At 43.4% G+C, this 27,869-nt stretch overlaps 2 protein-coding genes across 2 annotated transcripts in view; both read left to right on the top strand.

The window, feature by feature from the left end:
- The window catches only part of LOC125889186 (TLC domain-containing protein 3A-like), a 198,612-nt gene that overhangs the window by 40,989 nt on the left and 129,754 nt on the right, over positions 1-27,869 (top strand). The window lies entirely within an intron of this gene.
- The window catches only part of smtnl (smoothelin, like), a 42,091-nt gene continuing 34,008 nt past the window's right edge, over positions 19,787-27,869 (top strand). Inside the window, exons 1-2 of the mRNA XM_049576923.1 lie at positions 19,787-19,939; positions 20,262-21,205. Coding sequence (XP_049432880.1) covers positions 20,525-21,205 — 681 coding nt within the window. The 5' untranslated portion in view covers positions 19,787-19,939; positions 20,262-20,524. The remainder of the gene's footprint in view (positions 19,940-20,261; positions 21,206-27,869) is intronic.

Raw genomic sequence — 27,869 nt, 5'->3', positions numbered from 1 at the left:
TTTATCCTAACGATATGAGGCGGTCTTTGTGGAGAAAAAGCTTGTTTAGTGGACTAACTTTGCACTTGAAGGTTGCCCGTTCACTTACGTTTTAACAGGTCTGACACTACTATGCGCCCCGGCTGTATCTAGGCTAACAGCTAACATGCTAACTATTATTTTTATGTCACTAGTCACTTGAAACAAATTTAGGACGATAGGAGACGGGTTGAAATAAACCAAAATTTCCCTTTAATATAATCGCCACACATATAAATTGTATTATAAATATTAGGGTTTAAAATAATGATCATAAACTCATATCAGTGCAGGTCACCATATGTCTCCATTAAATCAGACTGAATATGCCAGCTGTAAAAGGTGTGTTGTCAGACGGGGTCTGAGAGTGTAAAGGGGGTCAGTAGAGGCTTTGCAGCGTTTGAGGCCCGTTTGAAGTCGGCAGCTTTGACAAATCTCCTCCTGTGTTTTCAGAGCGGCTCACAGATTACATGTTTCTGTGCTGCTGGCCGGAGCTAATGATGTTGTCTTTCCAAACTTCAGCTCTAAGAAAAAAATGGCCCGGCGTGATGGATGTTCTCTATCGACCCTGCTAACTGGCTCTGCTCTTGAATGCGTGTGTGTGTGTGTGTGTGTGTGGCTGATTGTGTGTCTTCGGCTGCAGGGCCTGCATGAGGAAAGGATGATGTAATGCTGAATCAGCTCCTCGCTGCCAGCCGAAGGGCTGATCTGGTAACGTGGAGTTTTGATACAGCGGAGCAGCGTGTGTGCATGTGTGTGTGTGTGTGTGTGCATGTGTGTGCAGATAGCAGAGAAAGAACAATTGATGGATATGACCGAGATGTATTTTGGCACAGTGTGTGGGACTGACATCATCTTGCCCCCCCCCCCCCTCGCACTGAGAGGGCAAAGGAACTTGAGTTCAACTGAACCAAACCAAACAGGGCAGGTGTGAAAGCAGCCTAAGTGTGCATGTGTTGGTTTGTATGTGTTTTAGTGTCTCAACTTGTGTATCCTAACGTACCCTCATAGATCGGTTCATATGATATCCTACGAATGACACTACGTCCTTAACGTAAAGTTAACGAATTTAGGTTTAGGCAATAAAAGTTACAGAGGTTAGGGTTAGGAAAAGACACACAGTAAGGACGTACCTTAAAATGACTCAGAGTTTGCTGAACATGGATCCAGACAGGTGACTCCAGGGGAAAATCTGGAGCGAAAGTCTGTTTTTTTTTTTGTTGGGTGTGCTTCCTTGTTTACTGCTATCAGCGCATTGTTTATGTAACTGCAGCCTTTCAAAATACGTTGAATACGAATTTGAGTGCATTGCTTTTTGTAGGAAAACCGACAAAAAAATTGCAAGACCAGCCTGTTCATCCACACGCAGTTTACCTCCCAAAGTCCATCCAGTTCTTCATGTCACATCCTCACAGCGGTCCCCAGTATCCTCTGCACTGTTGACATTAGGGGCCTGTCCACTTCCACATCTATCTAATCCTGATACCGTCCCACTGAGGACACCCTGTCCAGATTCATTCACTGTGTGTCTCCCTGAGTCTGCTCCCTGTCTCTCTGATATCACTCTCCTCTGCAGAGTGCATCAGCAGGCCAGGCTGAGGAGGCTCGGGTTGTAGCTTTAAAGGGACATTGTGCAACATTTTCAGTTGTTTATTGGCAAAAATTGATGTCTGCATTCATAAATATGTCATCACTGGTGTACTGTTACCTCCACAAATAATCTGACTTATTCTCGTAAAAGGAGAATTTCGGATTTGTTTGTACATTGTGCGAGTAAGTCGTCTGTGGGGTTCCATTACGTTTCGCCATCTTGAGAATACACCCGCCAGCAGAGGACATACAGCACTGCCTTTTTGTTGAGAGCCAGGCCAGCACTGCGTGACTGAGGAGCCGAAGGAGAGGAGCAAGAGGCGCTTCGCTACTACCCTGGCAAATTTGAAACAAAGTCCCACTCTTTGAACATAATGCAGGATCATGAGAGACGGAATCCTTGTCGCCAAGAAAGCGCAAAAGGGAATAGAAAAGGCAGCGGGACCGGCGAATTAAAAAAACGAAAGCCCACATCAGGGTAGTCTTTCCCAGGTAGAGAGAGCTGCTGAGGGAGAAAGGTAATGCAATCACAGGCCAGCGCTGCTGTTGGCTGTTAGCCTAGCCGCTGTTAGCCGCTGTTAGCGCTGGCCTGTGACTGTATTACCTTTCTCCTTCAGCAGCTCTCTCCACCTGGGAAAGGCTACCCCGATGCTGACCCTTGTTTTTTTAATTCTCCGGTCACGCTGCCTTTTTGATTCCCTTTTGCACTTTCTTGGCGACGAGGATTCCGTCTCCCGTGATGCTGCATAATACATGAACCTGCATTATGCTCAAAGAGTGGGACTTTGTTATGCGGCAGTAGTGCCACTGGCCACTAACAGCTGTTAGCGGCGCAGTGATGCAAGGAGAGGGATGAGGTGTGTGAGGTTGAGCCACTTGTCAGTTGTCAAAGGACAAGACGTGATTGGTTTGTTTCAATTTACATCCACCCCAACAGTCCTACGTTGTAAACACAGCCAGCATGGTGAGGAGGGGGTTTGTCAACTCGCGTCGCGTGTGTCTGTGTAGGAGCCTGAATGAATACTCCATGTCGTATCGGATGACATGGTTTCATCAGTGTTATCATAGCTTTTTGGTGCACAGCGACTACAGTTGTTGCAATACGTGTTTGAAACAGTGAGGCGCTAGAGTGAGCCATCTGTTTGAATACAATATATGATTTCAACGTTAGACGTTAGAAATTCCTACACACTGTGGCTTTAATGTTTCAGACAAGATGTGTCCAGTACTCAATACCTTTTAGGTATCGACCAAAATAACCCAGTGCCAAGTAGATGAAATGTCTCCACTCAAATGATACCTGTGTTTAATCAGCAACATACTGGGAGGACATCGTGACATTCAAACTGGTTCGTCCTTTGCTCATGCTTTATGTCACCACAGAGAATACCATGATCTATTTTAATTCAGACTTCTTGTTGTCACAGTGTATCTGAGGTGAAAGGTGTGTGTATTGATATCATCTTGGTGTGGGTGGCCTCACTAACTCTGAGTCGACTTTGTCAAAACACTTGTGGAACGTAATAAGACTCAGTTTAAACATGACACACAATAACAGCAAATTTGTTCTAATTGCACACAGTGCATTTCTTTCTCCTTCACTCTCCCTCTCTGCGCTCCATATGCACTTCATTAAAATCCTTCTTTGAAGTAACAATGACATCATGACTTGGCTGCCATCCCCGTGGCCCTGTTTAACCACGACAGGTTCCCATGGAAACTCTGATGTCATGTGGGGGTCGGGTCGAGGCGAGTCTGAGTAGATGATGATGTTTTCAGGCCTGTTTTTCGGGTGAAATGTGATGTCTGTTAACACGCTGTCGCACCAGCGGTGACAGGTGTGTGTGTGTCAGCAGACTGGGATCAAAGCCAGCAGGTAGCCTGTCTGTCTGTCTGTCAGTCTGTCAGTCTGGGGACTCGTACTACGCACTGCCTGGCACGATCTGCGGTGTGTTACTGTGTCTCACTGTTTGCAGGCTGAGATGTCGGAGCCAAGCTGTCCTGAGTTTACAGAGTGTGAGTTCAAGACTGATGTAATCTGCTGGATTCCTGGAGAAAGATTTTCCCACTGAGAGAAATAACCTAAAATATGTCCTTTTACAAGAAGTTCATATAAAACATGGTGTGTGGTTTCTATTTTCAAACACAGACTTTATATAAAGATGGACGACGTGTCTCTGATGACCCCCGCTGTGCAGGAGTGAGGCTAAAATATCCCAGATACGGCAGCTGCCATCTGGTGATGTCATTCGGAGCCAGAGTCTGCACAGTCGCGATCAGTAACAAGTTTCCCACCCAGTCGCGAGCACCGCTACTGAATGCGAGCCCATCGATTGGCTCACACTGTTGTCAATCAAGTTGTCAAATCCCGTTTCATAGCGTTGTGAGGGATTAATTGATACTTAGAACGTTTTTTATGATTACCAATTTGGTATTTCATACTCTTACAGGTCAGCATGCAACTGCATATTTGGTTCTCTTTCAGGCCGTGTTTATATCACAGATAAACTGTTGTTATATGTTTTTCTAAACTGTAATGTCATAATTTAACTTCTGAGTGGTATTGATGGGTGAGAATGTGCCGCACGGCCTCCATCTGGGTCATGAGTCTGCAACCTGTACTATCAAAAGTGTTATTTTTGGCCAAAACAAAAAGAAAAATAAAACGCCTGAAGCCCCAGAAAACATATTTGAGCCATACATGAAGGTAACACAGCCTAATAATTTATTTAAATGTATTTAATTATATGTTGAAGTGTGGTTCTTTAACTTTGCAGTGTTGGTGGTGCAAGCAAATCCTTTTCTTGGATTTATAATTCACAGCTATCTTAACGAGGGAGACTCAAGTCTTGTTACACCCTGAGGTCCCCATCAAGGTCACGTGTCCTTGTTTTCAGTTTTGTTAGTATTCCCTGTTTTATTTTGACACTAATCCTTGTCTCTCGTTTCAGGTACTTCACTTCCTGCCCCTGTGTGTTTCCCTCCTGTGTGGTTACCTGCCCCGCCCTGATTGGTTTCACCTGTCCCTCATTACCCCTCCTCCCTTGTGTATTGAGTCCACCTGCTGCCCTTTGTCTGAGCCAGTTTGTCTCTGCAGTTTGGAGCACATGTTCTAGTTGTTTGTTCCCAGTGTTCTGGAGTTTTTGATCAGACATCTTGCATTTTTGCATTCTGCGTAAGCCCCAAGCTTTTGGAAACTTTGGTGGTTATTTTTGGGCTGTTTTTCTGTTCCCTGACCTTCATTAAAGACCTTGTGTTTTTGAGTCCTGCAGCTGAGTCCTCCCCTTTGTTGGTACCAGTCTGATAAGGCTGTCTAATGAAGCACATTTTAGTTGACAACATGTTCTAAAAAAGCATTTGTTCAGTGTATAGACTACACACTTTTATAATTGGAGAATTTGGAGAGGAGCCCAAGAGCCAAATGTTGCTCCAGAGCCGCAGGTTGCCCACCCCTGGCCGAGGTGGTGCCTTTGAGTGAGTCTAAGGGCGCATTTACACCAGGATACTCCGCAGGGGACTTGGTTCGAATGCCGCAAAATTTCACACCTTCGTTTGGTTCGGTTCACTTTCACACTGCACTTTGGGGGCGGTATTGCCTGAAACATGAGGAAGAAGCAACCTGGGTCATCGACTGGCCAGGACTGAAAACAGAAATCCATCCCCTTCAGCCGACTTGGTCATCACAAAACACTAAACACCAAAATGCATTGTGCTCTACGTCACTTCCTATTTTTGGTTCGCTGGATAGTCTGTTTGCATTTCCCACTGTAAGCGAACCGCAGCAGGGTTCACTTGCAAGTGAACCGAGACCCCCAGTTTTCAAGCAGACCAGGGTTCATTTAAAGCGGCTCAAATAGCGCCAGTGTGAATGCGTCCTGATAAGTTGTGAGGAAGACGTTTTTCTCGTAGTAAAATATGGTCTTGTCTCAATGGTTACCCCAGATTTATGAAAACTCCTGAAAGACTTCATGCTCCAGGTGGATAATACATTACATTTGTTGTTTTGTACACATCATCTTGTTTCTAAAGTGGCACAGTATATGAGCTGACTTTGTCATCAGAAGGTTGGAGGGGATGGAGGATGTTATGTCACCTACAGGAGGGGTGCATGGCAAGCTGCAGACTGCTGCAGACGAGTCATCCCTTTTTTGGCAGCTTTTTAACCACCAGTTGTGAAAATTGGGAAAATCATTACCATAATGAATAAGTTATGGTCAAGGTTGGCTGAGCGCAGTGATGCCTGAGTGACTGTAACTGTGTCTAAGAATGAAACTATGATATAACTCCTCCTTTATCAGTAGCAGTATTGTTTTCAGCTCCCATGCAGCCTGACTCATTTTCATGTTTAGGCAAAGACGAGTTTGGCAGTTTGCTCACAAACAGCCCGACTTTCTGCAGGCAGTGTTTGCATCTGTAAGTGTGTGTGTGTGTGTGTGTGTATGTGTGTGTTTATGGGAGTTTGAGGGAGCGTGGACATATTTGTGTTCTGTTTAAAGCGGCGGTGACGTACACTGTTCACTGTGGGCGAACTCAGAGCCCCCTTGTTAATGTTTACAGTGTAACCAGCAGTCAGTGTGTGTGTGTGTGTGTGTGTGAATTAGATGGATGTTGGTAATATGAGGATGACAATGACGCAGAGAGGTTAATGTAAGTGTTTAAGTCTGTGTGTGTGTGTGTGTGTGTGTGTGTACCCTAACCCTCTTTAAGAGATAATGTACGGGGGGATGTGGGTAATGACGTGGGGGAAATTAGAGAGGACCAAATCAGAATGTGGTCGGCATCTTTAGCTGTACAGTTTCACTGCGTTCATACGAACATACCTATAATTAACAACTTAATTATAAACAACTAATTCCCTAATGACCATCCATCAAACATTTTCCACTTAAGTACAGCTCTGAATTTTCCTTTCATGTTTCCAGCTGTGAACTGACGCCAAGAAATGTGTGAAGAAAAAAAAACACTGGTGACACTGAAACAACAGGATCCAGGAGGAGACAGGAGCTGTGTTGGTGTTTTAGAAAATAGTTTCTTCCTTGTTGCTAAAATAACTCATTTGAATAGATTTACATGTCACATTTCCATGTTTCCTGACAGGAAGTAAATTTACAAATCTAATATGACACCAAAACAGCCTGTAAGTTCAATGACAACTCAGAGAGTACAAACTGAATACAGTGGTAAATTCTTAAATGAAATACAATATTACTTTTCTTTAAACGTCCAGTGTCTAGGATTTAAACTGAATATAATAAGTATGTTTTCTTCAGCATATAAACACCTGAAAATAAGAATTGTTGTGTTTTTGTTACCTTAGAAAATTCCCTTTATATCTACACAAGGAGCAGGTGCCAGTGACGGCCCTAGCACATTTTGTGCCCTCAGCAAGTCGGAGTACGTCGACTGTACTAGTACTGCATGTATACCAACATGCAAATAAAAAAAACGTAGCTAACAAAAAAAATTACAATAAAAATATGTGCTAATTTGCTTTCAGCAACATGTTGCACATGTGTTATAATCATATAAATAAATGACCATTTAAAAAAAGAACTACAAAATAACTTGTTCAGAAAAGTAAACAATAAAATAATATAAGACAATGTAAAATAATAATAAAATGTACAAATTAACTTTGGAATTGAACTTGGGATGCACCCATTTTGAAATTCTGAGCCGATACTGATACCAGTGTTTAAAATAACAATTTCAAAACTAATTTTTACTGAGTAGAGCTTGAACACTTCACAGTGTGAAGCAATTGTCAGTTGTTTGTTGCAGACACCGGCTGCTCAGAGTTAACAATAACTAGCTGCTAACTGCTACCATGTAACTTAACGAGCTCTCCTCCTGCTGATTTCATGTTCTTTCTCTCCACTCCTCTCAGTAGAGTAGTGGGGGTACAGCGTGTTTTGGGGTTCACGTGACGTAGAATAACTCGCTCATCTCTCCCAGAGAGCAGGTGAAGTATAACGAGCTGAGGAGGGGGCCCAGGGGGCTGGAACCCAGAAATATTTCAAAATAGTGGTAGTAATAGTTTTAGTAAAAAATAATAAAAGACAAACATTTTAATTTTGATTTTTTTTTCTTCCCCCATGTGGCGCTCCCTATGGATGACAGCGCCCTTACCATTCACCTATGCTGCCTATGCCACTATGCCAAGACTGGGTCCTTGTTACTGAGATCACCGTGTTGCACCATCATAAGTGACGTTATTGCAGAAGTAGAGTCAATAACAACAATTAAACAAGAACAAAAGCATGTAGCCTACTGGGCAGGTTTCTCGCCAGTTTTTTGCCATTCTTCCAACTGGATTTGGCAAAAGCTCAATTTATCAACTGGCTCCGACAGAGATAAAGACGATGTTTCATGGTGTTTTGTTATGCTCTTTGGCTGAAGGAGTTTGTTTGTCAAGGCAAACTCAAAGTGTCTTAGTGCAGCAGCAAGTTCAGACTGATACAGAGAGTGAAACAGAACGTTGAGCTCATGTCATCACGATGGTCGTAGCAGGCTGTGGATCTGACATTGTTAGAGAAAAAAGGTGAGCTCATATTAGCAGGTGCTGAGCTCGCAGGCTGTTGGTGAAACTCTGATTTGAGATGTGAAACTGCTTTATTCAGTGGTTTACTGATTTAAATCACCTGGTCTGTTAGTTTTGGAGAAGAAGAGACCTCTGTGGATAATTCAGCTCCTGGTAAAAACCTCCTGAACAATGAACACTGAGGAAATTCTAACCCGGAGAAGTTTCAGCTGGTTGCAGTCTGTAGTCCTCACCACATAATCACCTTACATCTCACACACTCTTACACCACTGACCCAAAATGACCACATAAAACACGCTCAGATCCATGAGCCTTTTTCCTTTGCTGCTGCACAGGAGCTCTGAAGCACCTCCTCCTCCTCCACGCCAGGTGCGATGTGGAGTAACGCAGCACACCTGGGCAGATCTACAGTGGAGGGAGAGGGGGCAGCAGCACAGAACACACAGACATAAAATGTTGAATCATAAATAGATGTTTATTCTTTCAACTCATTTTCCTGTAAATATTTAAAGGTTCACTGGATTCGTTTTGTCTGTGTATGTTGACATTTAATCACCTGCATCATGTTTCCTGTAACAGCCACAGAGAGAAAACAATGTGAGAACCACATTACATCAGAGTGTGTCATCCATTCAACTCGTGTTTGTCTGTTCCTGTTTTGACTTATTGTGCAACATTTCGTGCACCTCAAGGTGTTTGGACTGATTAGATCTGGTTTCACTGTTGTAATGTTCGACCGCAGTCACAGATGAGCCAATAAAATACCTCTCATCACAGAGTGTCAAAGAGTTACATCCGAGATTTGCCCAGAATGTTCTGAAATGGATGTCAGGTGATGTTAGGAGGAAAGCTGCAGTATGAACAGACGATTATTACACAAAGCCAAACATTTATGTTACTATAATCATTAGCATGATTTATCATATTGTGGTGTAATATTTAGATCGAAGCTCTGGTTTGCAGTTTTGTTTGTAAAACTGTATGAATTTTTAATTTCTTAGCTCAAGTGAAGAAAAGTGAATGAAATGAAAAGTGAATTGCTGTACTTAACAAAGTAAGGTCATTTTTTATCAGTGCTGTGGTTTTTTGTACGTTAAAATAACTTCCAAGAAAAAGTGATGAACAAAATGCGATTTTGTCTTACAATATGTAAAGCATGTCCCAGGAACACGCTTCATATTTTAATAATGCTTAATGAGAGACTGCAGTGAGTTACAGAGGCTTCTAGAACAGATGCTCGCCCAAATATGACATCAGGCTCTGTGTGGAGGTCAGTCAGTTCATGTCGAGAGAGATTTGGAGTTTATGCGACGATAACTAACGACCTAACAGTCACAGAATTAGCTCGCAAATTTGTTATTTTAAAAATAGTGGGACAGAATCCACCTTAACTCTGAACATAGATGACACCCAATTAATTCTTGTACAGAAATTATAATATATATAAGATAATAATAACATAAACTTTATTTGTATGGCACTTTTCAAAACACAGGGAAAGGATAGAATAGTACACACTATCAAGATAAAAACAGCAACATATATAAATATAAATATATTTATATATATATATACATATATATATATATATATATATATATATATATATATATGTATATGTATATAATGTATATTAAATAACAATAGTGTGAAGTCAGAAGCTATTAAGCCTGATTTATGGTCCTGCAGCGTACCTACGACGTACCTACATCATTGCCATGATGCCGTCATGAACCCTTCGAACTTCTCCGTCACTCCATTTCGTCGCGGTGCAATTCACCGCCAGAGCGGTAGGAGGCTGCGTTCCTTTCCTGAATGATTATCGTCGTCTCTAGTTGATTCTTTGTTTAGCTTCTGGCTTTTCCGGTCACAGAGAAATGAACGCGGGGCACGGACAGACGGCTCCGTCCGTATCCGTATTGAACGTTGAGCATAAATGGGCCTTAATACTGCAACATCTACATCGCAACAGAAGATGTTTAAAGATGGCGGGGATGGCGCATTCTGGAAATACGGAACCGGAAATGCGTTGCTACCAAGCAAACCGGTCACAGCCCTCTCGGTCTGCGCTGGGTCTGTGTCGCCTCGACGTGTAGTTACATTTTTGGGGAGGTGCACGTCAGGCTACGCCGGAGGCTACGGTGAGCCTTCTGCGTAGCCACATACCCTACGACGTAGCAACGTCGTTGATTTAACGCAGGACCATAAATCAGGCTAGTTCAGAGTTAACATAGCAGTCATGATGCTAACTTCCATTAGCATGATAATGGTACTTCCCATTATATGTTAGCATTGAGCTAATGGACTAACCAGAAGGGGTCATCCCTATGTTTCCAGGGTTCTATGTTTCCCGGGTTCTATGTTCCCCATTTAACCCTGCAAAAAAGCTTCTATGTTCCCCGCTTACACAAAAAGGGTTCTATGTTTCCTGCTTGGTTGAGCGGGAAACATAGAACCTTTTTTGTGTGGGGAACATAGAACCCTGGAAACAGAGATACGCTCCCGTTATTCCAGGCCAAGTTTGGGGTGTTTTTATGGCTTTTTTTCGCCAAGGAGGTTATGTTTTTGCCAGCGTTGGTCTGTTTGTCTGTCTGTTTGTTTGTCTGCAAAATAACTCAAAACGTTATGAACGGATTTTGATGAAATAGCGCAAAATAGCACTGTGTATTCACCGAGTTTTAGAATAGACTCATTCCATGACCAAAAGTGCACCACTGGTTGGCAGTGGCGAGCAGGCCTACTTGGGCTCGTATGGAATACATAAAGTCTATCGTCTGACTGAATGGGCGTTTTCCTGACTCAATGACACGGTACGTACAAGACGCTGCTGCTGATTAAAACCACTTCCCAACTTGATGTTTTGGTCATGCCCAATAGCGATTGACAAACTTTAGCGGTTAGCAAAAATTAGCTAATGTTAGCTAATCACTACGTTAGCTAATCCCTAACGTTGGCTAACATTAGGTTAAGATGAAGACATCTTCAGCTGGTACTGGAGCACATTTTTAAACAGCCATAAACGGTAACGTTGCCTATTTCTTTTCTACAGGTGTGTTTCTTCCTGCCGTTACAAAAGGTAGCATAACATTAGTGACTGACAAACGTTAGCGGTTAGTGAAAGTTAGCTAAACGTTAGCGATTAGCTAAGGGGGGGGGGGCACTCTCTGAATGCTTTTCTAGTTGCTACATGTAAACTCTTTCACAGTACACCATTATAAAAGAGACGTCTGTAAAAGTGTTTATAGGACATCTCAAATTGCAAACAAGATAAATTATTAATCTTTCTATTCAGAATTTTTGAGCCATGGCGGCTTTATATTTGTAAAACCTTCCTGAAACTGAGCGAAGCCATCTAAAAAAATTCAAGCTAGAAAACTTTTGGCATATGCGCCAGGCGAGCAACTCCACTGGAATGAGTCTTGGTTATTAAAATCCATGGTTTTACATAACCAATGGTTTTCACGGTCTGTTTGTTCTCAGATCTGTCAGGAAGTCATTTTAGAAAGGCATATAGGAGGAACAACAACGTCTTTCTTCACATCTTGCTCCTTATTTTTCACAGATGTTTGAACCTTGACAGCTGTGATATATTTTTGTCCTTATGCGTGCTATATATCGTAAACCCCGAACGTCCTCCAGCCCGCTACGTGACCTCATCCACACTTAATCAGCTGAGGCAGACGCCCCACACAGAGGAAGACGTGTGTTTGCAAACGTCTCTGCAATATCAACAAATCGGCTGAAGAGCACATGAGAAGAAAATCACTGTGTGTGTGTGACCTCTCCTCCTCAATAATCACACTGGACATTTACAACCTCAGCTCCGCACAGAGGGAGCCCGCGTCACACAAGGAAAACATATTCAGTCATTATCAAAACAATGAAAACCAGGACTGTGGGAGGCAGGTCAAGGAGGGAGAGGGAGATCTATTGTTGTGACGACAGCTCAAGGTTTTCATTTTGTACCGCTCTGGTTCATGCGGGTCACACCACTTCACCTGCTGACTCACTGTTACTGGAAAGCAGTGGTTCTTACAGCACACGGGGGCTACAGGGACTTTCAGGAAGGAAAATAAGGATTAGTTTCTTTTCACTGTGATCGAGACTGATTTTATTACTATAATCTAATGAGCTATATAAAAATGTCACACGCTGAATCATGCTTCTGCTCTGCAAACACAGACACTGAAACTGTCACATTTGGTAAAGCTGGGTCCAAATGCAGACAGGTGAGCCGATTAAACAGAAGTCTTATAATGAAAAGTGAATGGTAAATGTTGGGAATGACGGGCAGGGGTTCCAGCAGAGGAGGGGTGGTGTCTTGACAGACGGTGGATGGTCTTGGCAGGAGGGGTTTTCTGTGAGTGAAGGCTGGCGGCTTGACGAACAGGGAGAGGTGGCTGGCTGACTCTTCGAGAACAACAGATATGAGTCTTCAAGGCAGGTAAACAGACTAACAAACAGACTGAACAGGAGCTAGATGTGTGACTCATCACAGTCTGAGGACTGGAAGCAGACACCTAGTATTTGCAGTGGAGAGAAGAGGCTTGATTGGTGGACCGATGTGCTGATTAGAGATGGAGACCTGGTGCGCTGAGAGCAGGAGAATGAGACAGAGCAAGGGAGGGGAGGAAAGGCACATGCATGGTTTAGTTTAATGGTGGCTGGTAAACAACAAATTATTGCCTTGTTTCCACCATCAAGTAGGAAGTGGGGTAAAATGCAAATCAGAGTTTTGAATATTGTCTCCACAGGGCCTGGAAACATTTCCAGAACATTTCCCACAAACTCAGAATTCAGTGCCTTCAGATGAACATAAAGGCTACAGCAGCACAAGATTGCTCTCTCAATAGGACAGTACAGATGTTTTGAAAGAGGGGTCACATGAGGTACTTACCTATGGACAGCGTATTATCTAGAGTAGATGCCAGTGTGCACGTCCCCAGTTTGCAGAAGCAGGCAGGAGTACGGACACTGAAGCTAAGCAATGTACTGCTGTAGACGAGGGCAGCAGTAAAACATATTTAGCCTCTGAAAAAAATCAGTATTCTTTAAAATGTACGCTATATTAAGAATATTTTCACTGCTTTATCCTGCTGTCAGACAGTGACTTCTGATGGAGCCCTTATGTTACTTTCTTCAAAGCCAGACTCCATTTAGAAAAACAGTGAATTAACATCGCTGAACACAGGAGCTGCTGGTCTACTGCTGCCTCCATCAGTTAGTTAGTTAGTGCTGTATATGACTTTGGCATTTAAACGAGTCAGATCAGATTCACCAAAGTCACACAATAACACAGACTAACTAACTGATCAAGGCAGTGGTAAGCAGTTAGTCGGTCACAGGTAGACTTACTCAGTTTGGCCCTCATTTATCAAACGAGCGTAGAAACAGGTGCAGATCCAGGCGCAGAAATCATCTTGCGCCAGGTTGCACGTGTGATTCATGAAATGTTCCTATCGTGCGAATGATCGGGTGTTGATAAATATGGCGGCTGAAAACAATCGTAACCTACAGTATATATTCACGGTTTAGAGGCCTCGTCCCTGGAGTTGACAACATAGAGATGCAGAAATCGTGCAAGAAGAGAAACTTCTCAGACACCGAAATCAAGACTATAACGTCGGAATTCCAGAGAAACAAATTCTGTTTGGAAGCCTAAAAAGTGGCTTCAGAGGAAGTCAGAAGGCAGCAGTGTGGAAAGAAATCAATGCTGCAGTCAACAACGTTGGCGTTGACAAGAGAACTCCAGCCGAGGTTTGAATATTTAATGTATACATCTGTGATATTGCACAAGTCATATAAAATATATAAAAGCTTATCGCAATTTTACCTTTACAATTAGGTCAAGAAAAAGTGGGCAGATCTGAAAATCGCCACTGAAAGACGTGTTGCTGCTCTTAAGCACAGCAGCACCCAGACTGGAGGAGGCCAGCCGGACCCCAGCCTGGCACTGACCCAGCCTGAGGAGCGAGTGGCAGCGCTTATGGGGTCTCCTTCGATTTCAGGCATATTTGGCGGAGGAGACACTGACGCGCCACCTGTGTCTAAGCCAGATAATAGTAAATATTAAAATGTGCCCCATTCATAAGAAATACACGTCTGCAGAGTTTGACTGTTTTCAGTTTATTAGGATAGCTCCTAGAGATGTAGAATTTTACAAAATAACCATAATCATTTTTCTCAGATGAAGAGCCAGGTACCAGTGCGTACACCCACTATTCTGGTGTATGTTCGTTTGATTGATCTAAATGCCTGGTCGAGTGTGGCTTGACAAGGCTGGCGCTAGCGCTAGCATTACAGATTGTGCTAGCTCGGACCTTCAGGTTCGCTGCTAGATGCTTTACGTTGAGGTGATATCTCAGGCTTGAAGTACTCCAATCGTACGAAAATACTGCTGCTCCCATGAACAGTTTTTTTTTTTTTTTTTTTAATGTAAATGTTCCATTTACGGGGCCGGGCAGCGTTGTCTCGTCTGCGTTCATCATGTGACAAAGACAATGTGGCCTTCAGGGACGCACCGGGTCAAGGGGCACCACAGAATGCAATTAATCAGCGTAAATTTCTTTAAGAAGTTATTTTTTCTGTGATTGACTGATTGAAATGAACGCGTTATTTTGACAGTGCTAAAAACTACTGTTTTTGTCAATGGAGTCTGGTGGCTTTGACGGGAAGTGAAGCCGTAACAGCTTCCCAGTCAGAACCAGCCACCTGATGGAAAGGCAAAGCAGTGAAAATATTCTCAATATAGCGAATATCTAAACTGTCATAGATTCTGGCTAAATACATTTTGCTGCAGCATAGAGTGTTGTTATCAACTGATATTGCTAACAGTGGCTACGGCTACCCCAACGGTAGAACGGTAACGTCCATGTTTTTTTCTGACTTGTCCACCATTGTCTAGAATGCAAAAACTGTTGTCAACTCGGAGGTGACGTCATTCCCACTTCCGACGTCGGACCTCCCAGTACAAAATGAACGCACCATATGTAACACACTGACTTTGGATAAGCACCTCATGCAACCCCACTTCAGAAGATCCGAACTGTCCCTTTAAGACAAGACCTTTTAACAAATTTGTAATCTAGTCATTTTCTACGCACAAGGAATTTGAAATGATTTTAATAAACCTTGTTGTGGTGGCGATTCATCACTTTAATTAATTATGTATTCATTACCTTACCAGATAAATGAAGTCAGCCATGTTACAGTGTGTGTGAAATGCCCTCGTGACTTTCACAGAAAAGTGACTCAGAGGCGAATTCAAACATGATTCTCTGTTATGTCTGTGGTTCTGAATAGAGAATGAGCCAGCACAGGTGTTTTCATCAACACATCTTTCTGTTTCTGCCAATAAACGTCTACACTTACATATTAAATTCTAATATAATTGCAGGTCATAAATTACACCTGGCAACAGAAGCTGCTGCACTGGATCAATGAATCACTTCTGGAGTGAAGTCTGTCTGTGAAGGTTTCACTCTGATTGGCTTTATTGACATAAAAAACATAAAGGACAGCAGGAAGCCGACACATTCTCGCTCCCAACTCTTCAAATATCAGCGTTTGGTTAGTGGCCCTACATCAAACTGTGATGCTATAGGTGCCCCATCAGCATCAGTTTTTGGACGTCCAGGGAAATCCTGTGAATTTATGCTTGCTGTATAAACTCCGTTTACACCAAACAGTTCAGTTCGGTACGCTTTTTTTTCTGTTTCCACTGTGAAAAGTTGTGGATGGTACCGATGAACCCGTTCTGTACCGTCCCCATGTTTGGTCCCCCCTCTGTTGGGGTACCTAGCACACAGATCTGGTACTAAAAGGTGGAGCTGTGAACACTGCAGTCTGATTGGTCAGTAGAGGACGGTCACTCTGCTCAGGGCTGAGCTGTGTCTGGTTTTGAGGCTCATGTAACCACTGTTCATACTGTGGAGAGTTTTATTAGTAAACTGTAACTATAAAATGAAAGCATGTTTTGCTGCCTCTCACAGCAGCTGGAGTCTGAGAAACAATAACTTCATTCACTGGGCCGACTGCCGGCAACTTTTAAGGTGGAACGTTAACTTGTAATGTTACTCAATGCATGAGTTGATGACGTATCTCAGTCAGCCCACCTTAAATATTTCAACTTTGACCATCTCTTTAGTTTTTATATGACAGACAGTTTTAGTGATGAGTGGATCTTCAAGCGTTTAAAAATCTATATTAATTTCGACCAGATTATGTGAAGGTCATATATTCTAATCCTCACTTCCTGTGGGCTCCAGCAACACTAAACCCCTGAGCTTGCCTGAGAAGGACTAAATGCACAAAGCTGCTATTTCTAAATATCCCATGGAGAGAGACTCTCACTGCAGCCTGTTCTATTTTGTTCTGAAAATGTGGGCGTGCAGCCTCGTTCTGTGGACGATAAACCAGGTGCAGACTTCCATCTGTGTCACCGCTGATGAGGAAATACAGCGAGTGCTGGACGGAGCAGTGAGTGACAACAACCCTGCCCCGTCCAGTGTTTGCTCATTTTCAAAAAAACATTCTAGGATGGAAAACGCTGTCGAACTAGAAAAAGATTAATCGCATTAATGTGGACGTAATATTGACCTCTGACCTCTACAGTGGTCTGTTGCTGTCTGTGTCTTATACTGCTCTCAACACACTCCCATAAAACCCTGAGGGGGTGTGAAAGAGAGAAAGGGAGACGGAAAGGTGGGGGGGACAATCTTCCATTAAATCACCTCAGCAAGCCCCTTCCTTACCTCACAGCACACACACACACACACACACTGTTGACAGTAAGCAGGAGGGTGGAATGTTGAAGTATTTGCATGAGTCTGTCTGTTGCGCGAGCACACACACACACACACACACACACACACACACACACACACACACAATTGCTATCTGGTGCTGAATGTTTGCTCTGTTGGGGTCCAGTTACAGGGGGGAGGGCGGTGGTCCTCAGCAGCCAGCTTGTCTGTGTGTGTGTGTCTCGTCCTGCCGTCCAACAGACAAAAGACACTCATGAATAGACATTGATAGAAAAATGTAAAGACTGTAAGGTGAACCTGTAACTCTACAATGTACCAATATGTGGAAATTGCATAATTTTACCATCTTGCTATCGTCCACTAAAATGATATCTGGTTTGGCGTCTACAGTCTGTCCACTGATTTCACGTGAACGCAGCATGAGGCTACGTGCTGCCCTGAAACAACCTTCGATGTTATTCATTTGGATATTGTTACACGATGTCTACTATCCCATCGTGTTTCAACTACGTGTAAACATGTTAGTCCGACTGAAATCGTACTAAATCTAATTTCTCAAAGTGGGACTAACACACCCAGATAATGTGACTGGGAGTTGAATCCCTCCTGCATGTACACAGTCAGTCAGACCCAAACTGGCCGAGGCGCTCTGAGCATGCTCCACAGTTTCCACCCCGGGCTTTGACCTGGAAGTGGAATAGCATTAAATGTGTAACAGAAGAAGAAGGAGAAATGTACATCCAGAGCCGTGTGTTTTTGGACGGACGAGGAGACAGTTCGTGATGTGTCAGCACCAGTTAGCTGCTAACTAACCGTTGCTAACTTGTTGGTCGTTTGTTTGGTCTGTGACGTTATAGGTCAGCCAGTAAAAGCTCTAATGCTATCAAGCTGAAAGGGGTCATATCTCCACCTATTGTAGAGGAGTCAGACATACTTCGGTCAATAAATGGATTTCCCTCCCATGCTTGTATACTGGGACAAGGACAGTAATCCAATTAAAAGGCCTAGTCGAGTTGTAACTGACTATGGTATCTACCTGTAGCTGTTTGCAATTATGAATAAGGCTAGCCAGCGGCCAATAGTCAGGTCCAGCCCTCATGATGTTTTCATTGTTATTTCCTGTTAGCCTGAACCTTGGGCCATCATAATGTGCACCAACTCACTGCACATTCAGATTGTGGGGCGGCACGGTGCGCCCTTACATATAGAGGTGTGGCTACACCTGTTTCTCTCTTTTCCTCTGCTCCCTTCCTGGTGGATGTGGCCTGTCTGGCGTGGCCATCGCGGCACACAGTCCTCTCCTTTCAGGATAAGCTGATAATGAGCACCCCCAACTCGAGGCCATTTGGTCTCAGGGGACCTATAAATAGTCATATAAGTATGAAATTTGGCAAGGAGTATCCTGACACAAAGGGGAAGGTAGCAAAATAAGATTCTGGGGCTTGCTGCCATTTTATTTCAAAATATTGCACACAACACAAACAAAACAATACTGCCTGTTTTTCCGTTACCGTTGATTATTTTAATTGCTTTGTGTTTAATATCACAGATTCATTTGTACAGAGAAAACTCCCTGAGTTGATGAGCTTCAATTTGAGGCAAAGTTGAAAATTGTCTTGAAAATTATACTTGCATTGACCTAAATTTGTCACTGACAGGATCTTTTTATCCAATACTTCATTACTGAGTACAAAACCACTTATTGGATCCCCCCCTTTTGACCTGCTGCAGTCCTTATCTTAATGAAATTAAGATAACCATTAGAGCAAGGAGACTGAAAGATAATGATGTAGAGTGAAAGAGCTACAGATAGAGACCAGAGAGAGAGAGAGAAGGAGTAGGAGAAGGTAGGAAAAAGGTTAGGTGGAATTGGCCCTGCCCTGTTTGGTTCATTTTAATCAAATTTAAGTTCGTTTGCCCCCTCAGTGCGGTTCGTTTGGGCAGGTGTGAACACAGCAATCACCCTCCGAGACCTTCTTGAAGAGGTGGTCTCAGTCCGGTTCCAAAGGAACTCTGGTGCGGTTGGTTTGTGGTGAGAAGGTGTTCCGACCTGGATGTGAAGCAACTGCAGTCACATGACACATTGTTTGGGTTAAACATGAGCATGTTACAGTCCTGGAGGATTATTAATGTGCACCTCCTCCTGTACTGCCTTAATATGCACATTCAGCACATCCAATGCATCAAAACATTGTTTTCTAGTTGGAGCCGCGTTTGCCTCGTTTTCAAACTGTATGCTTTGACTAAAATGAACAATGACAGCAATATAGTCCACGATGAGCAGCGCTAAAATCAACCTGCGTAGTTGTCCCTCCATTGTGACATTAGAAAGTGTCACATTTATCTTGCAAGTGTACTCTTCTTCAACGTTTGCTTTACTTCCTGGATTTTTCCCACATGGAAATTCTGACCAATCAAGAGCAGCTTTCTCACACAAGGCATTTGATCTGGTCCTCTTGTAAATGCTGCCGTGAGAACACGAACCAACTCTAGGCAATTATACAACTTTGGAACAACATGAGTCCCTGATTCAGACCAAAGGAGATAACTCTAGGTCTGACAGCAGCCTTAGAGATCATGTATCTGTACTGGCACAACACACTGAATCAGGTTATGATTATGAGTGTTTAGATAGAAGTAGAGAAAAGAACTGATGAGAGAGAAAACACAAACTGAGCAGGGAGACACAACCATGATAAAAAGCAGAGGTGCAGTGAGTCCTCCCTCCAATAGTTTACACAGCACAGGGATATAAAAGCTCCCAGCCCGCCTCCCTCCCCTCCCCTCACATTTACTACCCTCTCCATGTTGTTTCTTCACTCCACCACCACCTCCACCTCCACCCTCCTCCTTTATCCCTCCCTTTCTCCTCCCTCCCTCTCAGCCAGAAGAGAGGAGTGATCAACCTGAGAGTTTAAACAAACCAGAGAGGCGGCAGCACAGATCAGAGCTCACACACACACACTCATACAGCTGTTCAGCGCTGAGGAAACTCTGGTGAGCTGTACCGGGAGCGAAGCTGAGGTAGGTTTGCTGCAGCTGGGAGAGAGGATTACCTCACTGCTGTGTTTTATGGCAGTTCAGAGATGTGTGCTTTCTTTAAAAATAGATTCTGTTGTTCAGTTCAATGCAGAAAGAGCAGCTGTGTTTGAGCTTAGTTTGTCATATTCTGCATTTTGTTCTAGATTCTGCATGAAATCATTTGACACACTCTGATTTAACTGTTACTATCCTGCATGGTTTGTAATGTACCTTCACTCATATGCCACAGTTGGTGGGATTAAGAGATTGACAGCCATTCACAAGCTAAAGGTTAAGTCGAGTCTCTTTTGTACTTTCCAAACAGAAGACAGAGTGAGACGTCTGTTCTCTGTAAAGCAGACTTTACTGACGGAGACATAGCCGGGGACGTCCCAGGACAGAGCTGAAGGAGTTGGGATAAAACAAACCAGACCTTTGCCCCGACCTCTCTCTGTCAGTCCCCCCTCCAGCCAAACCCCGACTGAAGCTACACATTCTCCAGAGGATCTCTCTGTCAGACGTTAGCTCACAGACTGAGAGGCTGTCTGGCCTGTTTCCAGAGGGTAACCAGTGGCTACAGCTGAACTGATGGAAGCCCCGACCCTGGCTGAGATGGGAGACTTGTGTCACCCCCGGTCTTCCTCTCCAGAGGGGGAGACGGTGTGTGCAGCTCTGGCCCGGTATGAGAACACTCTCCGGGATGCCATCAGGGAGATCCACGTGGACGTCAGCGCCTTTAAGCTGGGCATGGAGCGTCGTCTGGAAGAGACGGCCAACCTGAGCGGGCCTCTCGGACGAGCTGTGGCTCAGCTCCAGCAGGAGAACCGGCAGCTCAGGAGTCAGCTGGAGGCTCTGACCCGACAGGTGGAGCTGCTGAGTGGGATGACGTGTGACAGGAGCACCTTGCTGAACAACAGCCACAATCACAAGAACCACCTCAGTGACATTCAGGAGAACCATCAGGAGATTAAAGAGGTGATCTACGGGAAGGGTCAGGCCCACACTCACACTCACACTCACAGTCAGAGCCAGGCTCTGCTCCACATCCAGCCCTGCAGCCTGGGGAGTCAAACCCAGACCTACAGCAGCCTCAGCAGTCAGTCCAGTCCTGCGTCCCCACCTGCCACCTTCTCATCCTCTCCCAGCTCCAGCAGTCCTCCTGTTGGCTCCAGAGTTACGTCCATGATGACGGGCCCACTGTCAAGCAGCAGCCCCTCCACGACCCGCTTCTCCAGTCGAGCCACATTCGCCGTGTCCAGCAAGACTAACGTGAGTACTGCATGTTTGTAGAGAAGAGATGGTGGATGCTTTCAGCCAAAGTCCAACATCAGTGTTTCCCAACGTTTAGTCTGAGCTGCTCCCACAGTGTCAAATGAACTACAGCGTCCTTATCAACACCGAAATGTACAAACATGCTTTGATTTTAAATTCAATATTATTTAACACCATTGATTATATAAAAACAGATATTTTTGAAGTATCTTTCTCATTTAATTGAACTGTCTTATGTTAGGCTTGGTTTGGTTTCATACTAACTTTTGAGTTTACATTTTTTCCACTACCGCTCGGAGCAGCAGAGGCTGGATGTTTCAACCATTTATTCAACTGTTTATCCATTATTTTTACTATGATCAACTTTATTGAGACAATTATACAAGTTTACAAACCTCAACTACAGCAGCAAGACGGTTGAAACAGACATTGTTTAGTATGTCAGGCTGCGAGCAACGATTGGATAATATTTCATGCGTTTTGTGAAATTTTTGCCGTTGAAATCATTATGTGTGCTCTGTATAAAACACCATTGGTCGCCTATACGGAACATTGTTGAGCCTCTGATCTGACGAATCAAAGGTGGAGGTGATGCTTTTCCCAGTTTTTCTCAAAAACTATTGGTCCAAAGAACATTAGCCAAATTGTAGACTGTCCTGTGGATATTCCCCCGGAGAATTTGCACGCAGATATGCTTTATCTGACTTAGCTTTATCTACAAGGCGAAAAGTGTAAGGAGCGCTGAGTCTATATGTAATAATTTCTCTAGGTTGAATCACTGTGACGTTACGCTAACAACAATCACTTCCAGGTAGACAATTGGCAACTGGTTTGAATTGTGGAGGTCTGCAATTTAAAAAAAAATCTGTTCAGCCATAAGTCGAGTTTCGATCTATTTGACGTTTGTTTCGTAGCTGACCATGATGGCTGTTTTGAACTTTGTTGTTCATAGTGTGAACATAGACTATTACATTTAAAGCACAGACACAGATTATAAAATCAGTGCTCAACAATTGTTTCTTTGGTAACTGAAAATGAAATGAGACATAAAGCTGACTTGTCAGAATATGCTTCCCACAAATTCGATCATGAGGACCAGGCTGCTAGATTTTCCCAACTCCTGACACTGTAAAGTTTAGTTGATTTAAAACACATATTAAACACACATTAAACATGGCTTAATAGAGACAGTTTCAAACACAAGTACACAAATCAGCTTCACTATAACTCGCAGCATTCACAGACAAACACTTGTCTTTATCTGGACACATTTTCCCCACAAATACAACATGCTAACGTTATTTGCACAAGCCTATGGCATTTTACATTGTATAAATTAGCCTAGCAGCTAGCAGACTTTTCCTCTACTCATATGACGCCAGGGACAACAGCAACATTTAACAAAGGTAACGTTACAAAATTCAGCTCCATTACAACTCACAAGGTTCACTGACAAAACAACTGTCTTATACTAAACATGTTTTCCAAACAAATACAACATGCTAATGTTATTAGCACAAGCCTATGGCATTTTATATTGTATAAATTAGCCTAGTGACGAGCAAAGATTTCTTCTGCTCATATGAAGCCAGGATAAGACTTAAAATGATATTTTTGTGGAGGCTTTATTGTCTTCACAATTTATTGTTTCTTATCTGTGAAATTAAAGTAAATAAAAGCTTTGTTTCCACTGAGGGAAATGGTTTCAGCTCACAGAAACAGACAGGAGGTCTGCGTTGCAGCGACGTGTAGTTACTCTTCTGGGGAGGTGCATGTCAGGCTACAGTGTAGGCTCTACGTCAATGCAGAGCCCAGGCCATGGGTACAGCGTTGATTTGACACAGAAGTATTAGTCCCCTGCCTTTCTGACTGACACAAGCTGTTGGATGGTCAGTCATCAGTCATCATTTCCTCATTGTCCTTACATTGTGGGTCTGTTGTTCTTATTAGTTCAGCTACAGTCTTTTCACATATCCCCTGGCAACTGTAAAAGTAGCCCTGATTCGAAGTTACTTCTTTACGTGTCAAGAACTGCCTGAAGCTCAAGTCTTAACTGAAGCTCATTCAATCCACTCTGCAGTTTGTGTCCCCCTGGGCTTCTGCACACAGAAGCTCTCAACATATTTGTACCAACCCTGCACGTCACCCTGCAGCGCCAGATACTTTGTAACATGGATGGAAATATAATATACAATAGCAGGATAGGTAATCCAGTAATTACGATGTTGGGAAAGAGCCTCTGTGGTAAAGAGGCAGAATGTGATTTTGACTGAAGCTGTGTTGCGTTGTGGCTGCGTGGATGTGACATACGAGGCACTGGCCGTGTCACTGCGGTTGCACAATAGCCCTCCGCCAGGATGCTTAAGGATTTATGAAGAGCAGTAACATGAGTGGAGCGGGCTCCTGGGAGGTGAGGTTACTGCGGCTGTGTGGTTTCTAGACCTGAGTCAAATATGTGAAATCGGTGTTGTGAAATGTAGGCTCTGGTTAGTTATTATCGCTGTCGTCCTGTGCAAACCTCGTGGGTCCGGTTTGGGGGAATTTTATGTTTAACCTCACCTTAACGATTGCATGGTTCTGGTTTGACAAAATTACAACCATTGGTCTTTTGAACCTCCATCTAAACTTTTTTGAATAAGTTAAAAACTGACGGTGTCGAGTTAAAACCAAGTCTGTTTCCTCAGTTCCTTGAAAGCTGACATTCCTCCTGACACCACGGGTGTGTCAGAATTGGTTTTATGTTGTGTCTGTGTCTGGATTACATCATAGTTAATCATCGTTGATGGTGACCAGGCGGCCCGTGTCTCTGTTTTAGTGCGCAGCGGTTTCTGAGTTATTACTGGGGATAACTTTTTACTGTCACCTCGGGATGCTGCTCATGGAAGTAACATCCTCTGGAGTTGGATGTGTAACTCATCCCGGAGTCCCTCACAGTAATTGCCCCTGCTCAAATCCTTGCATAGCTGAATTTGTTTCCTCTGTTGGCTCGTCTTGACTCTGACGAAACCAAAAAGCTCCTGGCGTCTATCCATCCTGCGGTCCTGCATCACTCAGACACTTGATGACGAGTGAGCAGCTTTCATGGCCTTCGCCTGATTGTGGATTTATGAGGTTTTCAGAGCAGAAAGTTAATTCTGTTCTGTCTGTCTAAATATTTAGATAAAAATATACACAAGCAGTGAGTATCAAGATTTTTCTTTCCTCTTTTGTCTTCCCGTTCTGAGATGATTGAATATTAGTGTGTTTCCGTGTTGTTTATGATCTTGCAATGGCACAAATAAAGTCAAAGTTGCTTGCACTGTTCTCCAGAAACCTCTTACAGTGCTCTTGCAGCTCAGTCCAACTTGTCACTAATCATTTCTGGTGCTCTGCAATAACCAGATATCGACAGACATACCAGCCTGAGGTGTTTCCTACCAGACCGCGAGTAGACTGAACCGGTGTGTCAGTCAGCAGTGACTTTTATTTAGTGTATTCATTACCTAAAGTAAACAGTGAAACCAAAGACATGAAATCACATGTTAAACTGTTTTGCTTTACAAGTACTTCAAAGCCACGGTGGTTAACTTGACTGGCAGGAGGAAGTCGTCAGAGGATGTTATTTACTTCATTGCTCCGTCCTGCTGTGGAAACTATGACATTTATGAGGCCAGTATTGAGATTCTCCTTTTTGTTGGGAGCAGAGTTGCTCCTCTGTGAAGCTCTGGAGTTTGTCTTGTGCGTAAACTCACAGCTGACACAAAGCTGGGACACATTACACATAAGCATACCTGTATCCATTCACCGCATGCATCCTTTACAGATTGTGTGTTAGATGGACTGCAGCAGACAGTGGCACCTCCAGAATTTTTTCCTAAGGGTGGCCACTGAAAAACCAAAAGCCAAAATCAAATTTCAGTAATTCGGGTTTGTTTTGATATGTTATGTTGGTATATATATACATATAGTCTGGTTGTCCTTTTCCTTAAAAAGACAGTTATACAGCTTTAATTTGAGGTAGCACATCGGCTTTTTTATCTGTTGAAAATAAGTAATTTCTGTCACGCGACACTCATCAGAAGTTTGAGGCTGTGAAAGGCTGGGATTATCGTGCTATTATGCCCCCTCTCCATTCTGACTATGAGGCATGATCACGAAATGTGGAGAGAGAGTGATCTCACCTCTAAGCCGCCATGTAACAGTGCTGAAACAGTGTCTAACAGGACGGCGACAAGACGGGACCATGGCCAGTATAAATGTGACGTTTTGACGATGTGTTATGTGTGCGGAGATTTAGAATGTAGCTGTTAGCGATTAGCAGCTAACTCAAATAAGTAAAACAGCGGCTGAAAATGTCTGCAAATTAGGAAAACAATGAGATTGGGAGCTCTGTACCCTCCGAGCAGACGATGAGATCAGCCTCCATATAACAGCGACAGTAAATGATTGTTATCGACACATTAATGGCATAGTTATTGTTAATAAAGTGCCACTGATGAGTGTTTTTTATATCACACTAGAGACCGACAGAGTTGCGTAACATATCACACCCGTCACTTCCTGTACGAAGGAGGCATAAAGAAGTGACTTTGTAGTAGCTCAATAAAACAATCTCTGTGTAAAAAAAGGCTGATGATGTAGGCGTCTAATTATTTTTGCCAGCTGAGGGGGCAGCAACTGAGCCAGGGGGCCCTTACAGGGGGGAGGGGGCACCACTGTATATGTGTATATATGGTGTGGCACAGGTTTGTGACCTGATTTAAAGATATGAGGTCCTGATTTTCCAAAATAGTTCCGCAGTATCGGCTCCATATTTTACATAATGTTCCAGCATCTATTCAGTATCACAAGTCTTGCAAAGTACAGCACATGCACACATAGTCATACAGACACAGATAAGACTCCCAAAACATTTAAATACACAAGCACACACACACAAACACATTATGCAAATAGCTGTTAGTCCTGTATCTGTAATTACCAAACTATGTGGTGGATACAACAGAGGAATGTTATCTTCTGTGAAATCATGTGGTCAGAGCTACAACACACAAGGGCACCTTTGTTTCTGGGAGATCCCCCGCTGTCAGCCAAACACACCGCTGCAGAAACACACAGATCAGATCAAACATGAGAAAATACTGCAAAATTATGCACCAGTGCACAATGTTTCGCTCTGTGTGTGTGTGTGTGTGTGTGTGTGTGTGTGCTGGTTCCCTGCCTCACATCAGCGTCATGAGATTCTTTTGGGTCGGCTCAGTCAGATCTCGACACACTGCTGTTTGAATCATAATTGCAGCCCGCACTTCCTGCCACATCCTCACCTGTCTCTCTGAGGGAGACGTGAGGAAGACACAGTACATGAAGTTCAGCTGACTGTTCAAACAGGCCTGACTGACACGATACACCGACAGTCACACACACCTACAAACACACACACCAACACACTGCAGGCATTCTCAGTGGCTCGAATCCAAGCTAACGTTATCAGTGCCAGAGAGATGTGTATAGGCGTGTCTGTCCTCCAGCCTGCACTCCAGCTGTTACTGTGCACCTTCACCGTGACCTGCCAAGCTGACACAAGAGGAAACACACACTCACACTCATACACATGCACGCTCACACAGACACACCTGCAGCACGTCAACATGTTCTCCTTCATATGGAAAACACACCTGCAGCACGTATCTGTATGACTTATGAATACTTACTTTCTTTTCTGATCTGTCCATCTCTTTTTTTCACCGTATTCTTCTCTCCGCTCCTCAAACAAAAAATCAAATTAAAGCTGCAAGCAGCCTCGTTCCTTTATGCATGCCGGGATACTTGCGGGATGTCAATTGAACCTCCTTTCAGTGAAAGTTGGACACTGTACGCAAGAATGAGATGCTATTCCCTGTGTGGAGTTTGGGCGCTGGAAATGACCTATGGCACGTTTGTACCACTTCTTGTGGCCACTATGTGGTGCTAGAGAGCACACAGTAACTATCAATCGTGTTGCTGTATATAAATTGTAGACCACACCACATAAATTTCATATACGCCATTTCCTGTTTCCAGTAGGTGGAGCTACACTATAACTTGTTATTGGCATGTTGATGTGTTCAGGCTGGGACTCTTATCAAACCTGAAGTTTGGGGCAGATTGGACCATGCACAGTGATGGCACAAACCACTTCCTGTTTTGTGTTGAAACATTAAATTTGATGTCTCGCTGAGGTCGCAAGGTTTGATGAAAACTCCAGCTTTTAACAACTATTCATGTTGAAGGTCTTTAGATGGTACAGACAAGATTTCAAATCAATAGGAATAAATCTCTTAAAGGAGTTTGTTAAAGTCCGACCCCTGTAAATGGCCAAAAATGCACAGTAAATTAAAAATGGCTGACTTCCTGTTGGGTTTAGGGTTTGGCTTCAAGAGACTTTTTTGTACGTCTTAGCATGCTACATATGCCTTCCAATTTTCATAGGTGAAACGTACTGTTGGGGCTACTTTGTTGAAGTTCTGTAGAGGGCGCTACTGAGCCATTTTCTTACATTCAGGGTTCCCACACATTTTCATGGAAAAATTTCAGAACTTTTCCACGACTTATCAAGGACCCATACTAAAAAAATTGATAACAATAACATAGATGAGGCTGTTCTCATAAACTGTTCGTATGTTTTCCTACAAAAGTAACCTAC

Source organism: Epinephelus fuscoguttatus, linkage group LG5, assembly GCF_011397635.1.
Source record: "Epinephelus fuscoguttatus linkage group LG5, E.fuscoguttatus.final_Chr_v1".
NCBI classification, from domain to species: domain Eukaryota; kingdom Metazoa; phylum Chordata; class Actinopteri; order Perciformes; family Serranidae; genus Epinephelus; species Epinephelus fuscoguttatus.
Note: the sequence above shows the minus strand (reverse complement) of the source record. Positions and strands in the feature narration are given on the sequence as shown.